The sequence below is a fragment of the Nylanderia fulva genome, unplaced genomic scaffold (genome assembly GCF_048542155.1).
Source record: "Nylanderia fulva isolate GAGA-0341 unplaced genomic scaffold, ASM4854215v1 Scaffold150, whole genome shotgun sequence".
Lineage (NCBI taxonomy): Eukaryota > Metazoa > Arthropoda > Insecta > Hymenoptera > Formicidae > Nylanderia > Nylanderia fulva.
Window position 1 is genome coordinate 50725 of NW_028189731.1, and position 25497 is coordinate 76221.

Here is a 25497-nt window from a genome sequence, read left to right on the forward strand (position 1 = left end):
TTTAGACAATTTCTTTTATATACAGGTCCTGTTGCATTGAGAGAAAAATTGCCTAAAATTCAATATAAACATTTTTTGTGTTTACATGTCGCTATAAAAATTTGATGTTTATCAGAGCGCATCAGGCTTAATGCATATGCAAAATCTTTAATTCGATATTTTATTGAAAAGTACAAGAAAATATACCCAGTCAGAAATGTATAGTTGACTCGACGTCGAATCAACGTTGAAATCTGATGTCGAAGTATAGTCGAAATTTTGATCGATTCGACGTCGATCTCGTACCAAATATCAACCAATTTTCAATTATTATTTCAACGTCGTTTCAACGTCGAAATTTGATGGTATATATATATATATATATATATATATATATATATATATAAAATAGTATACTTTATTATTTATTATTTTTAAGGTAAAAATACTAAAAAACAAAAAGTGCAAATCTTATTTTTCTTTCATTTATTATTATACAAAGTTGAATATAATTAAACTACATTGCATTATAAAATATATATTTATTAACAATGCGTTATATCTGTAAACTATTTCAAATTTTAACATATTATAAGAATAAAGCGTTTAGTATACCGTTTAACAAAAAATCACAAATAATTGCAGAACAGCTACGTGTTTTACTAACTTTTACACATATAATAAGTACTGAAAACTTATAAATTTGATAACGAAAGTAATATTGCACACACAAGTCCTGATGCTTGTAAACAAAAAAAAAAGAAAAAGTCTCTTATACTATATTAATATAGCGACAAAATAAAATTCCATTTTTTTTCAAAACAATCAAAAGTATAAATCATTTTTCGCAATCGCATAAAATTAGAAAAAAAATAAAACTGAAATTGATTTCACGTTACGCATAAAAAAATAGATATTTTTGTCGCAGACATTTTGTTGTTTTAAATATAGAGCAGAGCATAGTTCAGCCATAAATATGCTATAAAAATCGTCAAATGACAATAAAAAAATCGTCAAATTTTAAAACAAAAGAAACACAAAAATAATCTTATTTTTTTATTCTTTTCCCCATACTGCCGTCATCTTGGCGACGCCAAGGTGCTTGCTTTAGCCACAGTGAAGTAGCTGCATCAATCTCTGGGATTTCTGTTTCTGGCCTTTTGTCTAAAATGGCACCTAAAAATGCAATAATTTTTATATTTTATTAAATTTTATTAAATTTTTTAAATTATTTTATTATATTAAATTTTTATTTTATTTTTATTGATTAATTTATATTTATATTATTCTCTTATTTGAAACGATTCTTAGTTGAAAATAAATATAAGTTTACTTACCTTGAACAACTTCATACAGCATCAGCTTTTCGAAACATTTTTTGGATAAATGTTTACCACTTTTTAAAGTAAAGTCTGCTGCCAATGTGTTTGAAATAAGTTTCCTTAGTACTTTATATGTAGCTTCCTTAATATTGTCTTTAGGACCAATAATTTGACTCATGTAACAAATCTGGAAAAAATCAAAATTTAAGCAAAGAAAATTAAATATTAATATATATTAAAAACAAATATACATATATATATATAATAAAAGCGATAAATATTTATTTACAGTTGCACCAGCATTATCATCTTTCGTTAAATATTTTTCAAATTTTTCTAATTCTTCCTCTGTTGTCAATGGAAGTGCTGGAAGATCTGCTGGTCTTATTATTCTTTTCTCATGTGGTAGAAGAAAGCGATTTAATCGGCATAAATTCATAGTAATCATATCTAATTTGCTACTAATTTCTTGATTTAACGAATACATCTTTTTTTCAAAAGCTTTCATATCAAAGGTCGCTTTAGACACATCTAATACACTACCTGTAAGAAAATCAAAACGTAATATTTGATGCTTTAGAAAAAATTAAAAGGTACAAAGTCATATATGTTACTTGATCTACAAGATGAACTCGGTGTAGTTACAGCTGTCACATGTGAAGTAACTGGACTCTTTTGACGTAATTCTGATGGAGAAGTGCATATTGAAGATGATGATTTTTCATCAGATATATTTGCTTCATAAATACAGTAATCTTTTGATGTACCTGGTGTCTCTATATTTATCGATCTTGCACTTGTACTTGGAGATACATCTTTATTTGATGACATATCCTGAACTTTCATTGAAAAATCGTCCTCTCGTGGAATATTAGGATCAATATTTTCTTCTGTAGCATTATCAGAATCCATCTTTACACATGAAAACATTTCAAGACTTTATTTATACCAATAAAATTATGACTTACATCACATTGCATGTGCGACGTATAGAAATACTTACATTATCTTCTATTAAACATTTCTGTTTTTCTCTTGCAATCTCTATGATTTTTGTTTTGTTATCCGTAACTGAAGTTACCTTCCTTGCTTGACATATTTTTGTAAGTAAGAGATCCTTTTTAGATTTATGATTTTTAGAAAATGTCAACATTGCGTCATTTTTTTTTCTAATTGTTTATTTTTCTGTAATCTTTCAAATTTTTTTGTTTTGCTATCTGTGATAATATTGTTTTGATATTGTTTTACTTTATTATTTTCTGATCGAAACAAGATAAGTGGCGGAGAAGGAGCATGTTTAAATTTATATTTTTTTATAGCACTATCATCTCTATCAAAATCTGAATCATCAGAAGTTGAAATATTTTTAAATTTCTTCTTTTTTGTCACTTCTGTCGAGAGAGATTCATCACATGCAAACTGCCGCTTAATTTTTTTACGTTTACCACGACCAAATTCACACTCTGTTTCATAATTAGACGACATAATATATCCATTTCGTGCATTTCGTGCAGCCAAAAGTGTATCTAGGAAATAAAATTAAAAAGACAATTAACTTTTTATAAGCAAAAATATGCAATAAGAAACAACATACCATAACATTTTAAAACAGTAACATTATATATCGGCCATGAAGGAAGTGCATCTTTTTTAATTGCAGTACTCTGCTCAGATTTAGGAGGCCAAGAAATTTTTACATTTGTTTCTTCATCTAATTGTTTTAGCCATTTAATAAGACCAACTTCAAATAAAGAATCGTCTTCCTCGTCGCAATCAACATCTTCATTTATAAATTTTAAAACGACAAACTGAAAAAATAATGATTTTGATATGTAATGACTTAAAATTTTTCTAACAATAAAATACATAAAAGAATTAACTTTACATACACTTACAATTAGATACACAATATAGACGACATAATATATCAAAATTCTATTTGTAAAAGGACATAGTATGAAGTAAAGGTATGCAAACATATTCATCTTTTATAGGAATGAGCCAACATTTGGCAATAATATTATTTATAGAAAATACCAATCTTTCTTCACTTAAATCAGATACTTTGACAATGCCAAGTTCAGACGAATGCAAAGGATATGTATAAAAATCTGTAATATTTTTAAAAATATTGCCAACAAAAATTATATTATCCTGATTGCGAATGACATTTCTCAGGACTCCAATTTTACCTTCACTTGTTTTGAAGCATGAATCTCTATTATTTACTTCAAAAATAACATCATTTACTGAAATTTTTTTAAACTGTTCACCATAAATATTTTCATTGATATTTTTATGTTTTTTTGAAAAAATAATGTTATTTATATCAGAATCTAAAAGTACAACGTTTTTCTTACTTTGTTCTAGCTCACGTTTTGCTGCTTGTTGAATGGGTTTAAAATCAGATTTGAGGTTACTTTTAATCATTTTTAATTTGTTTTCATAACGAAAGGCACTAAATGTATCTAAACAACCATGATCAATACATTCTTGTGCCAAATGGCAAAGAGAGTGAACATTATATACAACAAATAGTTTTCCAAATAATGTGATAGAATGTTGGATAAAAGTTCTGAGTAGAGTATTTGCATACTCGTTAAAACTTTTATAAAGAATGGGACTTGTAAGAATATAAATTCCACAATGCAATAATAGAAAGTGCTTATAAATATTTATATCAGGATGTGAAGCAAAAGCTGCTATGCCATCGTATAAACATAAACGACGGAATTCCGTTGCTTTGTAAAATGATAATTCATGTAAAGATCGGGGTTTTCGAGCAAAGTCCTGAGGACAAGAAGGGGCTAACAGAATCAGCCTATCAGATATTCTGTTTACAACAGTCCAGTGTAGTTTCCATGGACTTATCCAATTCTTCCATGCTTCTAATAATCTCTTAAACACACCTTCATATACCAAATGCATAGGCTCTAATCGAAACTGAGAGACCATTTTGGTATTAAGTTGAAGAAGAGGTGATACTCCTTTATGATGGCGAGGTTGCATTTGATTTTTAAAACTTTCGTCAGTTCTTAAAGGAGCATGTAAATCAATATACGTTTGCCTATAATCTAATCGTTCTCCCCATACTGTACATTTTTCACATGAAGCATATCCATTATGGCCTATACAACATTTTATTAATTCTCTAGCTGGAGCATCAAGAATATAATGTCTAATTAAAAAAATAAAAGTTTTTCCATATCGTACATAACCATTAGAAATTAGATTATCAACTTCAGTTACAAAATCTTGCAAAAACTCTTTCACATTATTTGGATCAGAATTCCCAAAATAAATAGCAATAATGAATGGATAATTTTTAGTTCCTACGAGATGTCCTAATATTGGCCAAAATTTTTTCTTTGAACTTCGAAAAAGAGGGAGTCCGTCAGTATTAATATCTATTTCAATTTTTTGTTTTACTTGCAAGTACTTTTTTAAATTAAGCCCATCCAAATAATTTTTAATTCCTCGATACCAAAATTGTCCTCTATTTTCAAAGTGAGTAATATGTATATCGTCATCAATTTTCAATAAAGTTTTATAACATTTAGGCAGATTATTAAATACAGGTTGAAGTTTTGCAAGTAATTCATCTATTTTTGACATAGAAATAACACCACCTGATAAAGCCCATTGACGTAAAGCTAATATTACATAATTTTCCTTTTGCTGATCATTTTCAAAAACTGTATTAACATTTTCATCTCCATTTTCACTTTTATTCGTATTTTCACTTTCATATATACTTTCATCTGTATTTTCACTCTCATCTATACCTTTGCACTCATTTATATTTTCATTTTCATCTCTATTTTCACTCTCATCTATACATTCATTTTCATCTCTATTTTCACTTTTATCTATATTTTCATCAAAACTCATGACATTAGAAAGTCTTTCGAAAGCTATATCTTCTTGAATCTCAAGTTCACTTTGAGAATAATGATTTAAATCTATTAATTCATTAAGTTGCAAATTTTCTTCTTCAGAGTCTCTTGAAATTGACAAATTGCTGTTGCTCAAACTATTGCACTTGAGTCTACATTTTGATTCTAATAATTTATTAACTCTTTTTAAAATATAATCTTGTCGCTCTTTAACTTTCAACCTTTTTATAACTATGGTCTCAGCTCTTTCCTTCCAACTACGTTTATAACACTATATATATAAACAAAAAATGAAATAATTGACATGTGATAAAAAAATGTATAAAACTATTTTCTTTGTTTATAGAAACAATAGAATATAACTGATTATATATATCCAACTACTACCTTATATTATTCAAAGCAAAAATACTTTTTTACACACTTTATCTGACAAATACGTGGAAAGCAACGTACAGAATTAAAAAATTTAAATATAAAAACTCTAAATCAAAATACAGATAAAATGTTTATTATAGGTTACGTTGTCACAAACACTTAATAACCGCGCGCCTATATTTTGTATCCTATTATTATTTTATATAAAAATAATAACAATCAAGTGTAAGAAAAATAGTACTTACCCGCTTAGTAACGTCAATATCCATTGTGATAATTAAAAATGCGATAATACACTTGTAACATAAAAGCAATATCCGCAACGTGCGCATTCACTCTAACGGATGGTCATACATATATATCATACATTACCCCCGATCTACGATCGTAGCGACGCAACTTAAGGGTATAACACACACATCGAAAGATTTTACCAATTGCCGAATCAAGCAATGTGAAAGGTGTGTTATAGCTTTTCTGACGCGCTGTTCAATCACGGGCCCGCAAGAATTTTTTAAGCGATTATAAATTGAATCATTTAGGCCAGATTCCACAACTCACTTTAATAACCGAAACTTAAATCGTTAAACCTAATCAGGATTGGTTCATAACGAGTTAGACTTCGGTTAAAGAGATCAACGTTGAATCAACGTTGCACTTCATCTGATTGGATGATTGATATTGCAGTAATATCAACTTTCTTATCGACTCAACTAGCTGTCAACCATATCGACGTTGAATCAACCTTGAATTACATTTCTGACTGGGTATGGTAATGAATATATTATATATAATGTGCATAATCTTTTGCATCTTTGCAACGATGTTTTGTCATTTGGAAAAGTTGATAACTTTAGTGCATTTAAATTTGAAAGCTATATGAGTCAAATAAAAAAAAAATGACGAATTCACGGTATCCTTTACAACAAATATATAATAGAGTTGTTGAAAATAGAAAGCTTCTAACATCTATTAACAAGTCTGATTTATGTGAAAAAGACGCGACAAACCTTTAATAATTAACGAAGGTGAAAAAATTTATAGATATTACAAAAAATTTTCTTTTGGAAATTTTACAATATCAATAGCTCAAAGAAATAACTGTGTCCTTTTAAAAAATTCTACTTATATGCTTATTTCTAATATTTATAAAAATGAAAATAATGATATAAAAATAGTTGGAAAAATTTTCCAAAATATATTCAATTTTATAGAAAAGTCTTCATTTAATTTATCTATAAAAGTCATTGATATACATGAAACATCAAATACATCAACATTCAATTATAAAGATATTAAAGCAAAATGTTTAGATTTACCAATGGATAATAAATTTGCAGTAATTCCATTATTACACAACAATTTGTAATATCTATTACTAAAATTATGTTCATACATGTAAAATTTAAATAACTTATTTTGGCAATAACACTAACGTAATAAATTTTATTTAATTTATGTTGAATTAAATATGTCACTTTTGGTAAAATTTTAATCACAATAAAATTTTATTATAATTAATAGCAAATTAAAAATTTTAATAGTAATTTAATAAAAATACATTAGTAGTTATTCTCTCTGGTCTTTTAAGGTAACATTTATCATCATTGTTATATAAAGAGTATCTCTAGGTTAAGTATGATTAAATAAACTTTTAAGTATAATTAAAGTTTTAAAATTTACATTTTCAAACGTTTTTAAATATTTTTATTGTTTGCAGTTACCTTATTCAGTTGTAAGATTTAATACTGAATACGAAGAAGACGATGAAACATATTCTGTGATCCCGAGTACATGGTTAAAAGAAAATGATAAATATTCATATTGGCCGAAAAAGGATACACGGAATTGCATCATAAAATGTAAAAAACCACAGAATGACTGGATTATTCACCCGGTTACTGTAATTGCTAAATATAGTAAGCATGTTATTTTTTTGCATAATTAATAATCGTATATGTATAAACATATAAATTTAGCTGAGGCTAAATACTGCGTATAAAATATTAATAACATCTTGAAAAAATTAATTTTCATAGATTCATATGAACATGCTATCCAGAAAGAGAAGAGATTAATGGAAGAAAAAAGCAATACAGAATCAGAATCCCAATTAGGTCGTGGACTTCGAAAGAAAATAGTTTCATATCGCATTTCGAAAGAAAATGGTATAAAAATTTTCTTTAATAAAATTTATTGCAAATTATTTCTTTGAGCTTGATAAATGAATATAATTATTCTTTTCGATGTTATTTTACTTTCATATAAGATAATATTAAGATATTTTCTACATAATGTTAAACAATACTAAACAGATATTTCAGATAGCTCTAATAGTAGCTCAAGTAATAAAATCAGCGATTGTGATTCCATTCCCGAATTAAATGAAAACTTACACCAACAAGGTATAATCACGAAATTCTACATTTTATTTTTTATATTTTTTTTCTTTATAGTTAAATATATTAAAAAATAAAGAAGTAAAATTTTATAATAAATGTGTTTTTCAGATAATGATATTAATCAAAATATTGATGATAATGATACACAAATCTTGGACATAAATGAAATTCCTATTGTTATACAAGCAGAAGACAGCAATATTATTCCTGCAAAAGATGTTATTCCTATACACAATCATAGTAAGTTATTACACGTATACATGCATCATACATACATATACACATATGCACACATACACATATACACGCGCGCGCATTCACACATATATTGTATAATAACTTTATTTAATAATTCTTACAAAAATTATTACTCTTAAAAAAATTTAGATGTATTAATAATTATTTACATAAAATTTTATTTATAAAGAATATTTTATTTATATTAAGTAAAGTTAATAATTATTTACATAAAATTTTATTTATAAAGAATATTTTATTCATATTAAATAAAGTTATGTGTGTGCACAATAATTATATAATTTAAATCAAATATAAGTTATATTTTTTCCACTTTTTATTTGGCTAAAATATTTCCACACTGTATGCATTGGAAATATTTTGGCCGAATTATAGAGTTGTGGAAAAAGTTCAATTTATAATTGACTGCTCCTTGTAAACATATAAATATATATATGTATACACCCTTTATAACTTTTTGTAAACTATTTTTAGAAAAAGAAAAAGATAGATAAAAAATCATTTTTTATTTTGGATTACAGCTACTGGAACTCTAAATTCCATATTACGAAACGTACTTGAAATAAAATTAATGTGCAGACGAATAGATGAGCGTTTCAATATTTTAGAAAATAACAATAATAACATAAATATTCATCGTAATAACAATTTGCTTCCACCATTACTAATGGATTGTCTCGAAGATATAAATAATTTTGAAACTATACTAGTATCTGAGGAGGCACAATTACAGCTGGTATGTGTATAATTTTTTTACTTTTTTAATTTGATATTAATACGCATTAGAAATATGATTAACAAAAGTAATATTTTAGGTCAATATATTAACTATGACTGGTGGCACGACTGAAAAGGATGCAATGAAGAGGGCATTGCAGAAATTATTTACGAATAATCTAGCTACAAAATGCTTTTGGACTAGAGCCAAACAAAATTTTACATTAAAAGATTTGAAACTAATTATGTGCATGAAAAGTAAGTTACATACAATATTATTTCTTTATATATTATACATTATTTTTTTATTTATTTTATTTTTTACCTAATAAATATTCATCTTTATTTGTATGTAGATGCCATAAAAAAAACTTGTTCCACCATAACAGAGGCACAATTCGAAGAAATTTTAAAAGCATGGTTCAGACAGTCAAATCTGTGGTTAAATCGTCAAAATAACAAGAATAAAAATAAGAATAATACTGAAGAGAATAACAAGAATAATAAAAATGAAAATGCAAATGATACTGTGGGAAATGACGTTGTACACTAGAGCGACGCATGATGCAAATATTATAGCACGGTTATTATGTAATAATTATTTCAATAAGATGAAGGGATATAAAATAGTGCTTGACTTTTCTACAAGAAATTATGTAGTTGCTCACGGTTAGATTGCAGCGAATGCATCATTCATCGTGCGATAATAGAAGAAGGCGGGAACGTATGTACAAAACTTTAAGTTAATGTACGAATCATTAGGCACAAAAGTATCTAAATACTTAAAAGTACAATACTATAAAGTACACTTGTTATATTTACATTATGAAGTTTTTATTTTTATTTTTAAGTAAAAAAGATAAGTTTATGTTTTTTTATTTCACAAATTTGTTTTTTTAAGCATTTAATATATGAAATTAATAATTATAATTAGTTCAATTATAAATTAAAATATAATTTATATGATTACAATAATATAATTATATAGTTCATATAATTTTCACATTATTACTATGAATACTTACGCATGTTAGTGACAAGTTATAAATAAGTTCTTAAGTGTTTATTTAATAGTTAAAATTCACCAAAGTTTAATTAATAAAATGTTCTACTATAGAAAATATTAATTTACAATTTTTTAGATAATAAAAATAAAGTGTGATATTATATATTTAAAAAAAGTTTTTTAAGTACTAATATTAAGTAAATAATATATATGAAGTGTTGTTACTAAAATAATAATTATTTTATTAATAAAGTTGTACCATTTGTGCAATTAAATAAATTAATATATATATATATATCGTATTATCATCATATATATATATCATCATATATATATATATATATATATATATATATATATACAAAGAGATGTTTCTTTATATTTAATATTTCTATTTGTATATGTAACTATTAGATATATTCTCTTTGTGTATAATATATGAAACCTACAGATGCGATTTGAGGTATTGAATACATCACAAAGTTTAATTTTTTCTGGCTCTGAACTTGATGACTTTTCATTGTATTTGCCTAATGTCGCAATTAATGTGTTATTTAAAATTTGTTACTCAAATGGTACATTGCCATTGTTGTATAATGCCACCTTTGGCGGTTTAGCTTGTACACCATCCAAGTATATAATCTATATTGATATATTTTTTATTATAATATAATTATAATTTTGTTTTTTCTTACATATTATATGTATATATATATATATATATATATATATATATGTCTAGGGGCAATTTTGACGACATTTTTTTTATTCAATATGAAAATATGCGCAAATGTCCAGAGAGTAACATGCAACAAATCGTTTCAAAAAATTCCATCTAGTTTTTTAATAATGTGTGGAAAAGTACAAAATGGTAGTTTTGACTACTTCTTTTATGGTTAGGCAGTTTCAAAGACAGTGTATATAAAATATATAGTTTTTAATGCACAGAGGCAGTTTTTACGACCAGATCTACATATTGTAACGATATAAAGGTTGTTTTGACGACTGGTCGGCAAAAATGCCTTAATACAGTTATAAACTGTATATTAATTGACCCGGTGTAAAGATTGTTTTGGCGACATATGTATATTTTATATATTTGTCCTCAAAACAACCTTTACACCAGATCGATTAATATATAATTTATAGCTACATTAAGGTAATTTTGACGACATATGTATATTTCATATATTTTGTATATATTTGTCGTTAAAACAACCTTTACACCGTGTTAATTGATATATATATATATGTAAATCGATTTTGACAATGATTTTTCGTGAACATTAACTATTTCGATGACTTCTAGCTGTTTTAATTACTTCGTCATAGTTTTTGCATTTTCGTATACTTTCACATCATTAAAATTAGATTTTAAGTATCTATTTACCGATATACACAGTTAAATCGTCTTAAGTTCATTATGAGGCATATAGACAATGACTATAAACGGCTTTATGTTTTCAATTTATTTGACTGAAACGTGTGCGCGCTGGCATGAGTGCACACATGTCCATGCGCGTCTATCTACACGTAATGACGCGCCTTAATATGTACCGACACGCACGAATGATATTACACAAATATATTGTAAACGTTAATAAAATTTTATAATTATTATTAACGTTTAGTCTAAATAAATATATAATTTACATGTTTTTTGATTGAACATGTTATCTGTATTATATATTTGAAATACAATATCTTTATTTGAAAATTATCTTAATTGCTGATACGTTCCATTGCACTTTACCAAATTATTATAAAATCTTTTTTTAGGTCTCCATGAAATGTTTATTTGCATAAATCATATATATATATATATATATATATATATATATATCAAATATAAATGTGCTTTATTGTACTTAAGTGAATTTTGTTCGCCATACTTTAACAAAAGTTGTATGTATTCTATGTTTAATATTATATACGTTTAGAGGAATTACACATAATAAGATATATTTATGATATATAAGAAAACTTAAAAAAAATTATAACTCTTAAGTTTAACTTGGATATAAAATCTATCTTGGATACAAAATAATAAAACATCTCTAAGAAAATAACAATTTTTAAGAAAATAATAATTTCTTGACTATTAATATATATAAGTATTTATAAATAATCTTGTCTATTATATTTTATAATTATAAGCACTTTAATAATCTTAAATCTATATAATAATTTTACATCTATTATAATTCTTACAATAAAAGGAATGTTTAAAGACTGTTTTTGTACGGAATCTTAATAAAGATGTATCACATTGGTGCAATGTTAAAATATAATTCTTTCATTGTAATATCTGATATTTTGATATTGAAAGCAGTACTCGTATTCGTAGAGATAACGTTGCACAATTTTGAACCATTAATTTTTTAAAATAAAAACTTGTTTTCCTTTGGTTAGAGGAGAATCAGAAGAGTTATATAATTTTAAAACATGTACAAACCGTAATAGGACATCTTTTTTTATGAAAACAACAATAGCAGAATAGAATATACGACAAGAGCAATTTTAACGACACATTGTAATGATAATAGTTTTAAGTATTTTTTCTTATTTGGTTATGTAACCAACTTTTTATCTGAGCACTTGTACGGGCTTTTAATACAGGATATTTAATTTTTATTTCGTTAATTTCACGAAGAGATGGCAATTTTTTATTTTTTATGGCAGGTTGGAATGAAGATAAAACTATTGTGCGTTCATCATCCGTCCATCTGATCTTATGAGTACTATTTCTTGTAGAACCAACAACAGATGCTAAAATAATAATAAAATTACATTAATTTAGTACATTTATTATGAAATATGTTGTTTAATAAAGAACAACATATATTACTTAATCGAAAAATTATTTAAACTTACTCATTCTTTTTTTCTGCCTCTGTGTATTATTATTTACGTTATTCTTTCCTCTAGTCACCTGTTCAGATTGCTTTGCTCTTTTTGATAAAATATTTAAATCTGATTCTGTATTACATTCATCATCTGATTCGGTCACATTTTCAATATTATAATTAACTTTCCTCTTAGAAGCCAAACGGTTTTCTAAAATAATGACAAAATTAATATAATATATATATATGTTTATATAGAATTTAGTATAGTATATAATATGTAGTATCTAATGTTTATATAGAATATGTCTCTAAATGAATGCCGTTTGAGATAATTACTAAATGATAAGAGAAAGAATTAAAAAATGTTATTTAAAAAATGCAAATAATTTTGGAAAATTAAAAAGTATTTTTTTTGCATAATTGTTATGTATATATAGAAAAAAATAATACAAATTTTCTTTTTCTTATATCTAATATTTAATAATTATTTTAAACAGTATTTTTCTAAAGTTGTCTTATATATTTATTGTAAGAACTGTTAAAACAACGAGCACAGTACGTGTACTATTTGATATAGATATTATTCAAACCACCACGTACCTTTTGTTTTCTCGATATTATTATGTAGATGATTATTGATAATTTTTTCTTTGCTAGGCAGTTTAGATGATCTCGTTTGTATTAATGATAAAGTATCAGACGTATTTAAACTTAAATCTGAGTTATCATTATTAATCGAATCATCCCCGTTTTCATTTTCATCATCAACATTATCACTTTCATCTGTTGTGTCTCCTCCTTGTGCGTATTTGAGTAAACGTGGCAGTTTAGATGATCTCGTTTGTATTAATGATAAAGTATCAGAAGTATTTAAACTTAAATTTGAGTTATCATTATTAATCGAATCATCCCTGTTTTCATTTTCATCATCAACATTATCACTTTCATCTGTTGTGTCTCCTCCTTGTGCGTATTTGAGTAAACGTGATATAGCCAAATCTTTTGTTACGATTGACTGTCTGTAGTGCGATTTATGTATTTTTTCGTGATGGCCCATGAAATCAGCTAGATCATTCACTTCATGTTCAGATATATCTAATGACATACATACTGTAGCAATATGTTTCCGCAATATTGTATCTCGTAACAAAGTTGGCATTTTTGCCCCAGAAATTACAGAATATTTTCGCATTAATACACATGCTCTCAAATATTTGAATCTTCTTTTGTCGAGTGAATATATACCAAAAATATAAGGATTATTTTCGGGTACGCCAGCATCTTTACGATAATTAATAATCATTTGCATACATTTTAATATTTCTTCATGGAGTAACACAGGAACCGTTCTCCCTAATTTGCCGCGTATTGTCATCCGTACATATTTAGATAAAGATTTATATAATTCAGGTGCTTCTTCTTTTGAAATTGCCGCACAATTTTCCAAATTTTCAATTAAAACACGCTCCAGTTCACCAGCACGTCTTCTATTAAATATCATAATCGATATTAATGTTATTTCAGTTAACATACGCCATGCGTGAATTGAGAAACCATTTGTTTGTAAAGATTCTAGAGCTTTTATGCGTTCAGCTTTGAGATAAGCATTGAATATTTTTATATCATCTATAGATGGCAAGACAATATTCTTTTGCCTTTTTCGATGCCCTTGAGTTTCAAACACAATTTTATTTACAGCAACAGGATAATCCTCTTCAAATAATTTCAAAAAATTTTCTACCACAGTTTGTTTGCTACAATCTTGTTTCTTAATGCATATACTTCTTAAAAGTTTCCCAATTTGTTTTATAAGTGTTCCTAAAGATGTTGCAATAGATGGTATTTTATATGTCCAAGTCTTTTCATCGAATTGTGCAAGTTTATTTACAGCTTTAATGCATTGTTCATAATTTGTTGGATTATATATTGAAGAGAAATCTACTATACTATTGTTGTGTGCCTCGGGAGAGACACTTAAGGGTCGCGCCAAATTGGGATGGGAATCCGGGGCGTCAGGACTTGTCGGGTGTTTGTAGAGAAATGCACTACACTTTTTGTATTAAAATTCTTTATTCAACTTCAACCACTTAGTCTTTATTTTATTTCACCATCAATACACTGAAGCTTTACGAGTGTGCGGCACTGACTTTATATTACTCCGCGTATCGCGCACAACTGCGAGTCGATGCTAAGTGCGCGCGCGGTTAGCGAGATCGTGGTTAGAGCGATTATTTGTGTCTGCGACTGAGCGAGCTGTCGCGTCTCTACTCTCTTTTTCTCCCGACTGCTGCCAACCGTAGGTTGGCGAAAAGAAAGGAAGTATGCGTTTCATCGAGCCCGGATCGGTCGTGACCTTAATTCTCGATAACTACTGCATAGTTTTATATCAACTTTGGAACATAAGTTTCTTATTAATCAAGGAAGGTTTAAAGCGTATTATTATCGTTATTTATTCTATTAATAAAAAGTGAAAAATGAGTATTATTTCGTCAATACGGTCTCTCATTGGCTGCTGTGTGAACCTAAGAGGAAAAATGATTCACCAATGAGATTCGTTGTAGTATCCGGATAGGGAATGTTGGTGACATTGGTATATACATCTCGAAGTAATAATGACGGGACTGATAGGATAGGTTAGCTGTCACCTGTTGCGTGTTATTGTCAACAACAATATTAAGTGAAGTGTATTATTATGGATATATCTCAAGAAGATATAAATAAAGGAGTAAGTTTCTTCTTTTATATTTATTGTTTTTTTCTTTATTTAGGATATTGTTAATTATTATTTATTTATTGTTTCTTTATTTATATGTAGGAAGAAGATACTCGCTTGGAGATATCTGAAGAAGAAAACATTATTAATAATAGAAAACGAGTAAGTCTTGTTATTAATAATTAATAAAAATATATAATATAATTAATAATATAATTAATCTGTTGTAGTCATAACATGGCTATATGAATTTATATTTGTCTGCGTAGCCACTTATTTGCTATTAAATTTGCTACGTAGCCACATTGCTATAAATATCCACATATATAATTGTATAAATGTATATAGTTATTTTTTCTCTTATTTGTATATTATATAATAATTATATAATTAATTAAAAATATGTATACAAATATATTTATAGTTATACAAAGATATTAGCGCACCAATAATTATGGCAATGCAGACAAATATATTAACTTACATAGCCAATTATCTACTACAAAAGATTATTCACATATGTAATAATAATTAAGGCTATACAAATATATAAACTTACTTGTGATTACATAATGTATAAACTTATATAACCATAAGAAAGTTAATATATTTGTCGAAGCCATAATTATAATTGCGTACAAGTTTACGTATTTGATATAAGATATTGTTGTCATCTGTCTTTGTCATCTGTCTCTCTCTATCTATCAATCTATCTATCTAGCTATTTTTTTTTATTTATCTCTCTATTTATATTATATTATATTAATTAAAAAAATTGTAGCAGAAAAATATTTGGAAAGAATATAGAACATTGCAGTCACATGGTGAGTGTATGTGTCTTTATTATTATTATTATTATATTATATACATTGTAATATATATATTACATAATAAAAACTTTTACATGTGTAGGATGAAGAAGCAGAGAGACAAAAGAATGAAGAAACAGCATAAGAACAGCAATAAATTAGAAAATAAATAAAAAAAAAAATAATAAAAAAATTAGAAAATAAAAAATAAAAAATAAAAAACAATTAAAAAAAAAATAAAAAATAAAAAACAATTAGAAAATAAATAATAAAAATAAATTAGAAAAAAAAATTAGAAAATAAAAAATAAATTAGAAAATAAAAAAATTAGAAAATAATAAAATTTTTTACAAAAAAAAAACTCCCGACTGCTGCCAACAAAGTTTTAATGTTTAAATTAGAAAATAAATAAAAAAAAAATAATAAAAAAATTAGAAAATAAAAAATAAAAAATAAAAAACAATTAGAAATAAATAAAAAATAAAAAACAAAATTAAAGTAAAAAACAAAACAAAAATTAAAAATAATAAAAAAACAAAAAAATTATAAGTATAAAAAATAAGCTTGTAAAAGTTGGAAATAATCACACATAAATAAAGTCTGTTGTTTATTATATAATTTTTCTTATTTAAATTTATTGTTATCATACATATTTAGCGCTATATAATTTACAAAAATTTCAGATTTTTGAATTCAAAAATTTTTTTTAATTATTATATCGTTGTTTTTTGGAGTTTTCCCGATCGGAAGGGGTGCCTGGCAACAGGTTTCCCCGGTCGAGAATCTGGGTGCAAGCGAAGCAGATTCAAAGTCCTTCTGCTTTGCTTGCACGTTGACCAATTTCTGTTCCGCGTATATCTCGCATTGTATGCGTTTTTAACGCGGTCATTATCTGTCGTAATTCTGATTTCGCGTATACCTCGCATCGTATGCGCTTTTTAACGCGGTCAGTGTCTGTCGTAATTGCGGATGCAATACGAGTACCCATTTCTTAATATTAGTTAACTTTTAATAGTTATATCTATTGTATATCTTTGGGGGATATAACACTATTATCAAGATCTCTCAAAACAATAAGAAATCGTCCAAGTAATCTCAGTCGCGCTCTAATCATATCGTGCTGATGTTGGAGACGATACTTCTGACACATTTTATTGCCAAAAGCAATTAGCAGTTCATCATATCTAATAATTTGAGTTACGCTGTCTTCCCTCATTACTGGGAACACCAATCTTCTTAATGGTGTATTTGCACTGTAATGAATTCGACAAGCCACAGTACGTCCCAATATTTTAACATTTCTTTGAGGATATTCCCTTTTTGGCGCACATGATGCAAAATGATGTCTTATATTATTTTTAGAAAAAAACCCTTTGCATTTAGCACAAGGAATAAAATCGGCTGCTTGTCTATTCAATTCATTTCTTAGACGCCGGCATACAATTAAATCTCCTTTATTTAAGTTAGAATTAGTATTATATATGAAATTTCCTTTTCGTCTAAGTAGACCAATAATCTTCTTTTGTTCCGGATTACCTGAAATAGTAAGTACAAAATGTATAATAAATTATGATTAAATTAAAAGTAAATTATTAAAAATTTTACACATAATATACACACAATGAATTATTAATATTTGAAAAGTATCAGAAATTATTTGATCAAATATTATAGTTGGCAAAATTTTTTATATATTTTTTTAAATTTAAAGACTATTGTTTAAAATGAAGTTATACATATACTTTAGTAGTATATGTACAAGTTATATATGGAAATGTGTTAATAAGAAAGATGATGCATTCACAGTTTTCAAGTTATGAGCGATTAAACAAGAAAACGTTTTTGAATGTAATTAGCCAAATATAGATAACAAAATTTTATTTTTAAAATTTTGAGTGATTAACTTGAATAGATATTTACTTTAAAAAGCATAATTTTAAATATATAAAGTATTAAAATTTGAAAAGCTATGATAAATGATTTTCTTTGTCATTTTCACATTAGGAACTTCGATTTCAATTAACTTTTAGATATTCTAAATAGTATTGGCAACTTTGTATATAACATACAACTTACCCTTAGGTAAAAGACAAAACTTTTTCACATCTTCTTCTTCTTTATGTACTGTTTCTAAATGTCTTGCAATTTGCGCTTGAAATTTTTCACAATATACGCACATATTTTGTTTTAATTTAGGATTATTGGAAGTTTCCACATACATATTTCTATCATCACATACTTCAGATGAAAATGTTGATGTCAAATTTAATGTCCTGTTCACAGATTTATTTTTACTTGTATTAATCGTACGTTCATGTGTATTTTTAGTTTCATTTTCATCTTCATCTTCATCTGTGTCTTCAAGCTTAGAACAATCTGACAAATGAAAACTACTATCTAAATTATTTTCAGATGTAATGGATGTATCATCAGACTCAGAATTATTATTATGGATTTCACACTCTAAGTCTAACTGATTCTCTATGAGTGTAGATTCTGCAACTGGACAAGATGTTTCACTTGAAATATTATCGATAACGTAAGTCCCGTTTGCATTTGAAGAAACATCACTATTATCGATATTATACGTATTATTCATCTGTATACTATTTGTAATATTATCAACTTTCTCTGTGCGCACTGGAATCTTCTTTAGTAATATCTTAACATTTTGTATTTCTAGAATCTTCGGAGTTTTTTTAGGTTTTTTAGTTTTTCTAAATTTCTCAATAACATTCGCATTTTCACATATTTTAGAAGTAGAATAAAATTTATTACAACATTGAACGCTCTGTTTAACATCCGAAATCTTAGTTATTGTTGAAACATTTTCGATATCGTAATTCACATTTGCTGTATCAATACTGAACATACATAACATGATACATTAGAATTAATAGCTGGCGAAGAATCTGTAAACAAAATTTATGAAAATAAAGTAGAGAACTTTTATTGCAAGTAACTGATGTTGCAAAAGCTGTAATGTATTGTAACGCAAAATATGTAAATAAAACTGCATATAGAATGATCACTGTGGGCATATTCGATATACACAGTCAGTACTGAAAATCTATAGTTTATGTATATTATAGATTTTCAGTACTGGCAATAAATATTAAAACATGCTCCGCATAATGTTTTGTAATCTGATTAATTATACATTATACACTTACCGCTATCTCAATAGTGTTACTAACAATTAATGTATTAAAATTCTCATCGATACAAGGAGCATCTACAGTCAAATGCGCAGAATCTTCAATATTATCACTGTCATTTGTATTATCACAACTTATCAAATTAAAATCAGACTTTATATTGCACTGTGCAATATTCCGTGCTACGCGGAGTGATTATAGTTAGTGCGCGGACGCGAGTGTCAAGTTTAGGACGGCACAGAAAAAAAAGAAAAAAAATAAGGAAAGTTCACGGCACACAATATATTTTACAAATAATTATACAGTGCAAAAGAAACGCTCTAATGCAAGTGAACTGCAATTAGAAGCGTGCAATGATTGCCGGAAGTGCAATCCAACGACAAAATCGATCTCCCGCGAGAAGTGCGACGAAAATCGAGAAGAGCGAAAAGGAATGCTGTCTGTACGCGCGAACGACCGTACGCCGATAGATCCGTTCGACAAGAGAGAGCGTGAACCAACGTGATTGTTTTCTACCGACCTTCGAGAGAGTTCCGAGGTAAGGAACACCGTGTTTGTGTTCCTTCCACATGAAGATAGAATCCTCTCGAATGTCGGAGGACAAAATCACTTGTTGTCGTCGGTTATATTTATGACGAGACGGTTACCTGTCACCGTTCAAAACGACAGGTATTGCGAGCGTTAAAGACGCGCGCGGTCTTGCGATATGGCGGGGCGCGTTCGCTCGCGATTGGCGCACGGAGATTTAGCGCGAATCGTCGCTAAATTCGAGCGGCTATTTCAGCGCAGTTAGCTGCGCTTGTCGCAAGGCGAAGAATGCACTCCGACATGCATTCCCACACACCCACACACACACACTTTTTCTCTCTCTCTTTCTCTCTCTCTCTCTCTCTCTCTCTCTCTCTCCAATCCGCAACATCCCGCCCGCCTTCGTCGGGTACACGCGACAAACTATCCTAGGGTTGCTAAGGATAGTGTGTCGACTGGTTTTATCGCGTCGGGTTTATGGCCGTCGCGGCCGCGGATCGAGCGCGAACGCGAGTTTTGACAGGCGAGGTTAGGAGCCCCATGTGCCACGTGCTGAGCGAGTGGAGCTGCGATAGACGACTAAATATGTGAGACAGGTAAGTATGAGAAGAGTTAACGCAGTACAATTGACAATAGTGAGACGAACGACTAATTTTATCACTAATTTTACAATATTTCACAGGTATTTTCCGAGCGCGAGGTTGCACGAGACACGCGGTTACGCGGGTGTCCCGGACTCCACGGCGGCTACCGTCGGCAGTGGGACCAGCTTGACCACTGGCCGGGTCAGTTCACCGACGGTGGTGCGGACGTCCACCACGCGCACTTGGCCATCCTCGCCCGGGTGTAAGCGCGTAACTCGGGCGAGCGGCCACCGGCACGGCGGGGTGCTCTCTCCTTTGATGAGGCACAGCTGACCTTTGCAGAGGTTTCCCCGGGAGGTCCACCACTTGGGCCGTGGTGTGAGTCCCTGCAGGTATTCGCGGGTCCATCGCTGCCAGAGATGGTCCCGCATCTGCTGCAGAAGTCGCCACCGGTTCAGACGGTTAGTAGGGGCGTCCAAGAGGGACGGCTCCGGGATGCTGAGGAAAGGCCCTCCCACCAGGAAGTGCCCCGGCGTCAGGGCGTCAAGGTCGTCTGGATCATCCGACAAGGCCCCGAGGGGCCTTGAGTTTAGGCAGGCTTCGACCTCCGCGAGGAGCGTGGACAGCTCCTCGAAGGTGAGCTTAGCCTCTCCGATGGTGCGCCGCAGGTGATGTTTGACGGCCTTGACAGCCGCCTCCCACAGGCCGCCGAAATGGGGAGCCGACGGTGGATTGAAGACCCATCGAACTCCCTCGTCTGCTAGGCGGCCAACGAGGGCGTGGACTTCGCCGCTCGCAGCCCTGAAGAGCTCTCTAAGTTGTCGATCCGCACCCACAAAATTGGTGCCGCAGTCGCTATACAGGGCCGTGCATCTCCCTCGACGCGACACGAACCGGCGAAAGGCAGCGAGGAAGACTTCGGCGGAGTAGTCGCTGGTCACCTCCAGGTGGACGGCGCGGGTGCTGAAACATACGAAGATTACCAGGAAGCCCTTGTGAGCTTTGTGACCGCGGCCCTTCGTCGTCCTGAGCCAGACCGGGCCAGCGAGGTCCACGCCGGTGTGAAGGAAGAGTCGACTTGGTGTGACCCGCGTCCTCGGCAGATTCCCCATCTTCGGTTGCGGAGTGGCCGCCCGCCATCGCAAGCAAGGGAGGCAGCAATGTATGTGACTTCGTACCAGTTGACGGGCGCGTGGGATCCAAAAACGTTCCCTGATGTTCCCCACGGTGGACTGGACTCCTCCATGCAGGGTGCGTTTGTGAGCGGCATCGATCACCAGGTGTGTGAGGTGTGATTCTGGTGGTAGGATGACTGGATGTTGCTGGTCGGCATCCAGAACAGCGTGTTTCAGCCGCCCGCCAACCCGCAGGACCCCCTCATCGTCGAGCATGGGAGCCAACTTCCTGAGTGAGCTTCTGGTCGCCAGCGATTTCCCGGTACGAAGGTCCCGCAGCTCTAGGTGGAAGTTCGCTTCCTGGACTACCCGGATCCATCGAGTCAGGGCGGCGTCCATCTCCTCCGGCCCCAGTAGGTCAGGAGCGGCCTCGTCGCTGACGGGGCGGCGCTGGCGAGTTGCTCAACGCCAGATCCAGGAGGATACGCGTAGTAACCGGCGAAGGCTGGAGAATCGGCGAAGCTCTTCAGGTTCCAGCACTTCCCTGATCACGTGGCATTTTTGCGGTCGCTGTTTGGCAGGCTGGTCTCTTCCTGGGATCCTACATCCTTCGGCCAGGTGTCAGGATGACCGCTGAGGTAGGTCGGCCCATGCCACCACAACGAATGGCGTAGCAGCTCCTTCGGCGACACCCCCCGGGAGGCGCAGTCAGCTGGATTGTCTCTGCCGGGTACGTGCCGCCATTTTGCGTCTTGGTTCTCTCGGTGGATTTCGGCGACTCGGTTGGCTACAAATGTTGTCCATCTTGCAGGGTGTCCTCGGATCCAGCCGAGCGTGACTGTGGAGTCCGTCCAAAGATGCATCGCCGATCCTTCTAGGCCCAAGGAGGACCGGACGTGTTCGGCCAGTTTAGCCAAGAGGGTGGCCCCGCAAAGCTCCAGGCGGGGGAGCGATACACGCTTGACCGGTGCGACCTTGGTCTTAGCGATTACCAGGGTCACGTCGATCACGCCCCTGAGGTAGATCACGGCAGCGTAGGCTCGTTCGGAGGCGTCGCAGAATCCGTGCAGTTGTTGCGAGTTGGTTGCAGCGTCACCCTGGAACCAGCGTGGCACCCTGATCTCCTCAAGCAAGGGCAGCTCCTCTTCCAGGCGGGTCCACTCGGCGGCGTCGTCCCTTGTCAGCGGAGCGTCCCAGTCTAGCTGCTGTATCCAGGCTGATTGGACGAGCAGCTTGGCACGTACTATGATCGGCGCCAACCAGCCTAGTGGGTCGAAGAGACGTGCTGTCTGCGAGAGCACCGATCTCTTCGTCGGTAGAGCCGTTGAGGTTGGTCGTACGGAGAGGGAGAGAACATCCTCCCTTGGATTCCATCGGAGGCCCAGGACGGAGTGACTTTCAGACGGCAGTCGGGCACCTGTCATGACGTCCAAGCGATGTGCGAGCGGGATTTTTACCAGGAGGCGATCGTCGTTGGCAGCCCACTTCCTAAGCGGGAAGCCGCCCGCCGTACAGAGCGCGGCCACCTGGTCCAGGAGGTCGTCCGCTGCATCCAGGGTGGCGGCTCCGGTGAGTACATCGTCCATGTAGACATCCTGGCGCAGTACATCGGCGCCCAGCGGAAAGCGGCCAACCTCGTCGTTCGCGAGTTGATGGAGCACGCGGATGGCGAGGTACGGTGCGCTCGCTAGGCCGTACGTCACGGAATTCAGCTGGAATTCCTTGACCTCATCTCCCTCTGTCCACAGGATCCGCTGCAAGTCCCGGTCGTCGCGGTGCAGCTGTATCTGACGATACATCATCTTGATGTCGGCGACAAAGACATAGCGGTGTCGCCGCCAGCGAGTCAAGGTATCGGCTAGCGACGGCAGCAAGTTACGTCCGGTGAGCAGCCAGTTGTTCAGTGACGACCCGCCGCCAGTACGCGCCGAGCCGTTGAACACCACCCGGATCTTGGAGGTCGTGCTTGAGCTCCGTAGCACCCCGTGGTGAGGCAGGAAGCAGATTCTGGAACCTGGCGAGAGCGACGCGGCGGAGACAGGCGACATGTGTCCGAGTGTCAGATACTCGTTCATGAAGTCGCGATACAGTAAACCGAATTCGCGATCTTGAATGAACCGACGCCTCATGACGTCGAGGAGCCGTGACGCGGCGCGGCGCGTGGAGCTGAGATCCGGCAGCCCCGGACGGAGCGGAAGTCGCACCTGATAGCGACCGTCTTCAAGTCGCACGTGGGTGCGCACAAAATGGTCCTCGCACTCCCGTTCGTCAGCGGTCAGCGGCAAGGCGGCACGAGGATGCTCTTCGGTCTCCCAGAAGCGGCGCACGAGAGCTACCAGATCGTCCCCCGTGGAGCATTGTAGAGACGACACGGGAACCGCGACGTGACTGGCTCCAACGACGCCCAGCAGCACCCAGCCAAAGCGAGTCAACAGGGCACCGGGCTCGCAAGGTCCTCCTCGGCGAAAGCCCTCCGGCAGAGCGAGGTCCAGATAGACATCGGCGCCAAGCAGCAACTCCACAGCATCCCGGCGGTGGAACTCCGGGTCTGCAAGCTCGAGACCGTCGAGGTGGGGCCAGGAACGGGCCTCGTTCTCCGAGGTTCTACCGTACACCGTGAGGCGTGGGAAGACAAGCGGCGAGACGGCGAGCGCAAAGTGTCCATCGCGAGAGGAGACGGTGGCGGTGATCCATCCGTGAGTGACGCCCGTCTGGATGCCTCCCACTCCAAAGATGGCCACTGACGATGGGGTCCGCGGGAGCCGAAGTCGCTGCGCCAAGGATTCCGCTATCAGCGAGGTTTCTGAGCCCGGGTCGATCAGCGCGCGGACCGCATGCCGAGTACCCACGCGGTCGGCCACGAATACACGGGCAGTTGCCAGAAGCGCCGGTCCACACTCCCGCGGTGGTCGCCTCGCGACGTGGACCGTCGCCGTCGGAGATGAGGATGCAGTCGCAGGTAAGGCCACAGCCGCAAAGGCGTCGTGCAACGTCGTGTGATGCCGGCCTGAGCATGTAGCGCACGCCTTGTGCGACTTACAATCGGCTAGCAGATGACGACCCAGGCAGTTCCAGCACCGCTGGTGCGTGTTGATGGCTTCCCGCTTCTCGCTAACCGTCTTCTTCTTGTACTGCTCACAATAAGCAATAAAGTGATCCTTTTTGCAGAGCGGACAGCTGCGGTGCGGATCAGGCCCCCTGGTACCCACATGGCTGCTGCGAGAGGAGCGGCTGGACTTCTCCGTTGGCTTGGCAGGCACTACGGTCTTCACTGACTGGAGGACCTCCCAGGTCATCAGTTGTTCCTGGAGGAACTCCCGGAGCTTGTCGTAGGACGGAGGCTCCGACGACCTTCCGAGGGAGCTCTCCCACTCACGTCGAGTCTCAGCGTCCAGTAGCTCGACGACCAGGTGGACGAATAGATCTGTGCAGTCGGAGATCGGGCGCCCGATGCCCTTCAGTGCACCGACTGTCGTGAGCACGCCGTGGAACAGTCGGCGTAGTCTATCGGCTGACGGGGCCTTCAATCGCGGCAGCGAAGTGAAGGCTGTCAGGTAGGATCTGACCAGTAAACGTTTATTTTCGAAATACGTAGTCAATAATTCCCACGCATCCTCCAAGTTTTCTTCAGTAGAAGGCAGGTTGCGAATCAGCTGTTCAGCATCACCCTTTACGCTGGTTTTCAGGTAATGCAGCTGTTCAATCTTTGTCAAGGACGCGTCTCCTAGGACCATGGAGCTGAACAGATCTCGGTAGGCTGGCCAGTCCTCGAACTTGCCGCTA

The 25497-nt window shown here is 34.0% G+C and overlaps 5 protein-coding genes and 3 long non-coding RNA genes across 9 annotated transcripts; 3 read left to right on the plus strand and 5 right to left on the minus strand.

Moving 5' to 3' along the window:
* Window positions 1-828: 828 nt before the first annotated feature.
* On the minus strand, window positions 829-2948 carry LOC114933854 (uncharacterized). 2 transcript variants are annotated; one of them, XM_029306427.2, is made up of 7 exons: window positions 2896-2948; window positions 2305-2827; window positions 2069-2213; window positions 1916-1987; window positions 1591-1844; window positions 1317-1488; window positions 829-1155 (listed from the first exon to the last, which is right to left on the minus strand). In XM_029306427.2, the coding sequence occupies exons 2-7, from the start codon at window positions 2452-2454 to the stop codon at window positions 1028-1030; spliced, it is 921 nt and encodes a 306-aa protein (XP_029162260.2). In that variant the 5' UTR covers window positions 2455-2827; window positions 2896-2948; the 3' UTR covers window positions 829-1027. The 2 variants fall into 2 exon arrangements, with proteins under 2 accessions (XP_029162260.2, XP_029162259.2); XM_029306426.2 differs by having other exon boundaries at window positions 1916-2213.
* A 288-nt stretch (window positions 2949-3236) lies between these two features.
* Window positions 3237-5533, minus strand: LOC146724066 (uncharacterized). The gene is made up of 2 exons (XM_085480597.1): window positions 3662-5533; window positions 3237-3412 (listed from the first exon to the last, which is right to left on the minus strand). Exons 1-2 carry the CDS (start codon window positions 5190-5192, stop codon window positions 3237-3239), a joined length of 1707 nt encoding a protein of 568 aa, XP_085336723.1. The 5' UTR covers window positions 5193-5533.
* A 2145-nt stretch (window positions 5534-7678) lies between these two features.
* LOC114933858 (uncharacterized) lies at window positions 7679-8199 on the plus strand. Its single transcript, XR_014924231.1, has 3 exons — window positions 7679-7743; window positions 7891-7980; window positions 8086-8199. It is a non-coding gene; the product is annotated as an uncharacterized LOC114933858 (long non-coding RNA).
* A 3919-nt stretch (window positions 8200-12118) lies between these two features.
* On the minus strand, window positions 12119-17849 carry LOC114939768 (uncharacterized). Its single transcript, XM_085480599.1, has 4 exons — window positions 17378-17849; window positions 13408-14767; window positions 12833-13015; window positions 12119-12727 (listed from the first exon to the last, which is right to left on the minus strand). Exons 1-4 carry the CDS (start codon window positions 17543-17545, stop codon window positions 12507-12509), a joined length of 1932 nt encoding a protein of 643 aa, XP_085336725.1. The 5' UTR covers window positions 17546-17849; the 3' UTR covers window positions 12119-12506.
* Window positions 15132-16520, plus strand: LOC146724067 (uncharacterized). The gene is made up of 4 exons (XR_014924229.1): window positions 15132-15532; window positions 15623-15682; window positions 16302-16350; window positions 16433-16520. It is a non-coding gene; the product is annotated as an uncharacterized LOC146724067 (long non-coding RNA).
* A 2884-nt stretch (window positions 17850-20733) lies between the features above and the next one.
* LOC114933859 (uncharacterized) lies at window positions 20734-22113 on the minus strand. Its single transcript, XM_029306432.2, has one exon. It carries the CDS (start codon window positions 22111-22113, stop codon window positions 20734-20736), a length of 1380 nt encoding a protein of 459 aa, XP_029162265.2.
* Window positions 22114-22262: 149 nt separating this feature from the next.
* On the minus strand, window positions 22263-24729 carry LOC114933860 (uncharacterized). Its single transcript, XM_029306433.2, has 2 exons — window positions 24564-24729; window positions 22263-24517 (listed from the first exon to the last, which is right to left on the minus strand). Exons 1-2 carry the CDS (start codon window positions 24727-24729, stop codon window positions 22263-22265), a joined length of 2421 nt encoding a protein of 806 aa, XP_029162266.2.
* Window positions 24713-25265, plus strand: LOC146724068 (uncharacterized). Its single transcript, XR_014924232.1, has 2 exons — window positions 24713-24797; window positions 24883-25265. It is a non-coding gene; the product is annotated as an uncharacterized LOC146724068 (long non-coding RNA).
* Window positions 25266-25497: the final 232 nt, after the last annotated feature.

Coding starts and splice junctions, on each gene's coding strand:
- LOC114933859 (XM_029306432.2), bottom strand. CDS start 22,113: ATGGACGCCGCCCTGACTCGATGGATCCGGGTAGTCCAGGAAGCGAAC.
- LOC114933860 (XM_029306433.2), bottom strand. CDS start 24,729: ATGCTCAGGCCGGCATCACACGACGTTGCACGACGCCTTTGCGGCTGT. Junction 24,518..24,563: donor GTGTATTCGTGGCCGACCGC/GTGGGTACTCGG, acceptor ACCCGGGCTCAG/AAACCTCGCTGATAGCGGAA.
- LOC146724066 (XM_085480597.1), bottom strand. CDS start 5,192: ATGAGTTTTGATGAAAATATAGATAAAAGTGAAAATAGAGATGAAAAT. Junction 3,413..3,661: donor AAAACGTGAGCTAGAACAAA/GTAAGAAAAACG, acceptor AAAATATTACAG/ATTTTTATACATATCCTTTG.
- LOC114933854 (XM_029306426.2), bottom strand. CDS start 2,454: ATGTTGACATTTTCTAAAAATCATAAATCTAAAAAGGATCTCTTACTT. Junction 1,489..1,590: donor ATGATAATGCTGGTGCAACT/GTAAATAAATAT, acceptor GATTTTTTCCAG/ATTTGTTACATGAGTCAAAT. Junction 1,156..1,316: donor GCTGTATGAAGTTGTTCAAG/GTAAGTAAACTT, acceptor TTGCATTTTTAG/GTGCCATTTTAGACAAAAGG.
- LOC114939768 (XM_085480599.1), bottom strand. CDS start 17,545: ATGAGGGAAGACAGCGTAACTCAAATTATTAGATATGATGAACTGCTA. Junction 14,768..17,377: donor TGAGAGATCTTGATAATAGT/GTTATATCCCCC, acceptor GTCTCTCCCGAG/GCACACAACAATAGTATAGT. Junction 12,728..12,832: donor GAGGCAGAAAAAAAGAATGA/GTAAGTTTAAAT, acceptor TTATTATTTTAG/CATCTGTTGTTGGTTCTACA.